Source organism: Lactuca virosa, chromosome 1, assembly GCF_052849685.1.
Source record: "Lactuca virosa cultivar CGN04683 chromosome 1, Lactuca_virosa_CGN04683_v6, whole genome shotgun sequence".
NCBI classification, from domain to species: domain Eukaryota; kingdom Viridiplantae; phylum Streptophyta; class Magnoliopsida; order Asterales; family Asteraceae; genus Lactuca; species Lactuca virosa.
The window spans coordinates 188470640-188474366 of NC_136426.1; the positions used below are offsets into that span (position 1 = coordinate 188470640).

Sequence of the window (3727 nt, forward strand, 5' to 3'; positions counted from 1 at the left end):
TTGGAGGTTGATATAAGGTGGTGATGGTGGTGAAAGTTTATGAAGATGATGATGTTTGATGGGTTGAAGATGAACACCTTGAGTTTGAATGAAGAAGATGAAGATGGTTGCTAATGTTCTTCATTTTTGGTTGTTGTTGATCTTGATGTTCTTGGTTATTGTTGTTTGGTGATTGAGAGAGTTTTATGTTCCAGGGAATTTACAAAGAAAAATGAACACTCACACTATAACATATGAATCTCTCTTACTCTCTTCTATCTCTCTCTCTCTCTCTCTCTCTCATTATCACCTACACTATCACATGTGCATATATACTTGAAATGTGTTCAAGCACTTAGTCTTTTTTATTGAAAAGAATGGCTGGTGTATGCAAGTTGTAGAAGAAAAAACGTGGGGTGGGGTGGCTTATCATTTCCCTCCTTTTTCCTTTTGACCTTTCCACCTAATATATGAATATATAATACATATACACATATATAATACATACATATGTATATATATATATATATATATATATATATATATAATTCATATATATATATATATATATATATATATATATATATATATATATATATATATATATATATAATACATATATACATATATATATATAATACATATATATATAATACATACATATATATATATAATACATACATATATATATATATATATATATATATATATATATATATATATATATATATATATATATATATAATACATACATACATATATATATATATATATATATATATATATATATATAATACATACATACATATATATATAATACATATATATATATATAATATATACATACATATATATAATACATATATATATAATACATACATATATATATATATATATATATATATATATATATATATATATATATCTCAGAAAGTAAACAGGGTTTTTCAAGGAAACTACATCTATCGATACAAGTATGGAAGATACTTGTACACCTCATTTCAGAATCGATAACCAACTATCAACTTTTAAGGAAAATATAGAATTTTCCTGGGATAACTTAACCTTTCGTAAACAAGTTGTTTAACTAATGGATAATCAAACCTCTTTCATAAGAAAATATAAGATTTTCTTGGGAAACACTTTTCAAAGAATCAAGAAAACATTTCTTTCACCAGAATTAACCGCTTATGAACTCACCAGCTTTATGCTGATATTTTAAAACTGCTTGTATTCTCAGGGCATCAATAGACAGGTACTCCTGCCAACTTTTTGAGAAGACGGAATGTTCTGAAGTCACGTCTTTTACTTTTGCTATATATTGATATGTATAAACCATGTTTTGGACAATGTAAATATTCTTATTATAATATAATGGTTATGTTTACTACGCTTACTATAATACAACTGTTGTGATACCATGCATGACGTCCTCCGCCCCGAAACATTTCCGCCATCGGTTTCGGGGTGTGACAGACAACATTATGTAATAAAATAAAAATTAAGAAACTTAACTAATATGTTTGAAAACAATAATATAGATAATATATAATAATTAAGTTGTGAATATATACATAAAAATTTTAGAAACATAATTAAAAAAATTCACAGTTGTTATATCTAATATATTGGTATAATATAAATAATCATAGATATTAATAATATCAAACTTAACAATGATTATTAACTAAAACTTATTATATATAAACAAATAAAATTATGAGTACAAAACAAATACTATTCAATTCAAAAAGATAAAAATCTTATATATAAAGATACGATTATTAAGTGAAAACTAAAAACTAAAACATAAAAATCTTAAAAATCTCTCAAATAGATCCTGCATCCATATTTTTGCCATTTGTACAACTTTCGTTTTATTTTGCTTCTCTTTCCAAACTCTCACATGACCTACTATTGTGACCAATAACATATTGTTTGCATCTGGAACAAAACCTTTTTTGTTTAATTGATTTAGTAATGGCTTTTTCTCTAGCTCCTTTCAACCTCTTACATGTACCACATCCTTTATTACTTATGTCATCTGAAGGATTCCCAAAATAAGAAATATATGGCTTCTTCACTCCATAGGATGACTCAACAAACTCAGATATATCTTTTCTTTTCAACAATGAATATGAACCACTTGATACAAAACAAACACCATTAACTTTCAATTTTGCTTCTTTAATGTGCTAAAAAAAATCCTTAAGCTTATCCACATCTTTACGCAAAATAGACACACTTTATTCCACAAAACTCAAAACCTGACCAGAAAGAGGATCATATAACTTTGATGATGATGATGATGATGATGCTAAGGCCTCATCACTTGAACAATGTTCCATAAGAACCTCAGATGGAATTACACCTTTGCAGCAACACCTAAGAATGTACTTTGAAGGAATCTTGTTTATTTGGTAAGTCCTAAAAACGCAAAATATATGCCTGCATAATATACCATGCTGAAAGAACAATGAACAAGCGCATTCAAAAATTGATTCCTTCTTGTCATAAACAACATGTCCAAAATAAACGTAAACAAAAATATTAATAATTCACAATTAAAATTTGAGAAACTTAAAATTTTTAAAAAATATAATTTACCTTGAAAAAAAAAATTCTGCTCTGGAACAATAAATTCACACTCAATTTCTTAATCTTCTTCGTTAACAGCTTTTTGGAGTAGACCCCATAATATCTTTACATTGCATAACAAAAAATCTATCATAAAATTCTTCATTCGTAACACTATGTTGCGAACATGAAAACACAGATTGTTCAATTTCTTTCTTCACTTTTATGAAAACGTCATTAGTATAGATATCAGCAGCATGTTCCACAATTTTTAGTGAAATTTTACTTTTAATCTTGGAAATATTGCTAAGATGGTCAAAGACATACTGATTATGTCTTTGCCTTTCCATAGTTGAATCAAAAGAAGTGAAGAACTTAACCAATGAATTACCCCAGTGAGAAATTTTGTTGAATGCAGAATTCATGCTCTCTGACCTAGAAGTGGGCCTCATAAAACTAGACAATGGCATGTCTCTAAAATATGTTGGAATCCAACTTTCTCTCATATCAAACATTTTCGAAAACCATGAAATATCTTGGACCTTATAATCCTCAATAAAACTTCTCTATCTAATATCAAACTCAGAAGCATCTATCCTAGAATTCCAAATTAGCTTATTGAAACGTTTCTTGAATTTCATATCATTAGAAAGTTCAGCACATACCTAAAGAACACATACATAAAAACATATATAAGATAATAAACTATAAAAAGATGATATACTATTAAAATAGTAATAACATATACAATAAAATTCATCGAAAATGATATAATTCACAACTTAAAAACATACTAACAAGTGAATATTTAAAAATAGAAATATAAACAAAAAAATTCACAACTTAATAAACATATAATAATTAACATAATAAAAAATGAACTAAAAATAATATAATTTAACAAAATTCAAATAATAAACAGAAAACCATAAAAATTCACAACTTAACAAAAACATAGAACATTTAAAAAAACAAAATATAACAACAAAAATATATAATGATTATATATACAAAATAAATAGTCTAAAATTAAAAATATATACCTTAGAAGGCAACTTTTGGGTTATGTGCCACATACATAACCGATGACGTGAATCAGGAAATATTCTCTCAATTGCAATTTTCATTGGTGCATCTTCATCGGTGAGAACAACAGTCGGTTGTTTACCAA

General features: G+C 26.3%; 1 protein-coding gene across 1 annotated transcript; it reads right to left on the reverse strand.

Annotated features, from left to right (window-relative positions):
* Positions 1 to 1856: 1856 nt before the first annotated feature.
* LOC145125495 (uncharacterized) lies at positions 1857 to 3026 on the reverse strand. Its single transcript, XM_079060951.1, has 3 exons — positions 2884 to 3026; positions 2247 to 2427; positions 1857 to 2174 (listed from the first exon to the last, which is right to left on the reverse strand). The coding sequence occupies exons 1-3, from the start codon at positions 3024 to 3026 to the stop codon at positions 1857 to 1859; spliced, it is 642 nt and encodes a 213-aa protein (XP_078917077.1).
* Between the last annotated feature and the right edge of the window lie 701 nt (positions 3027 to 3727).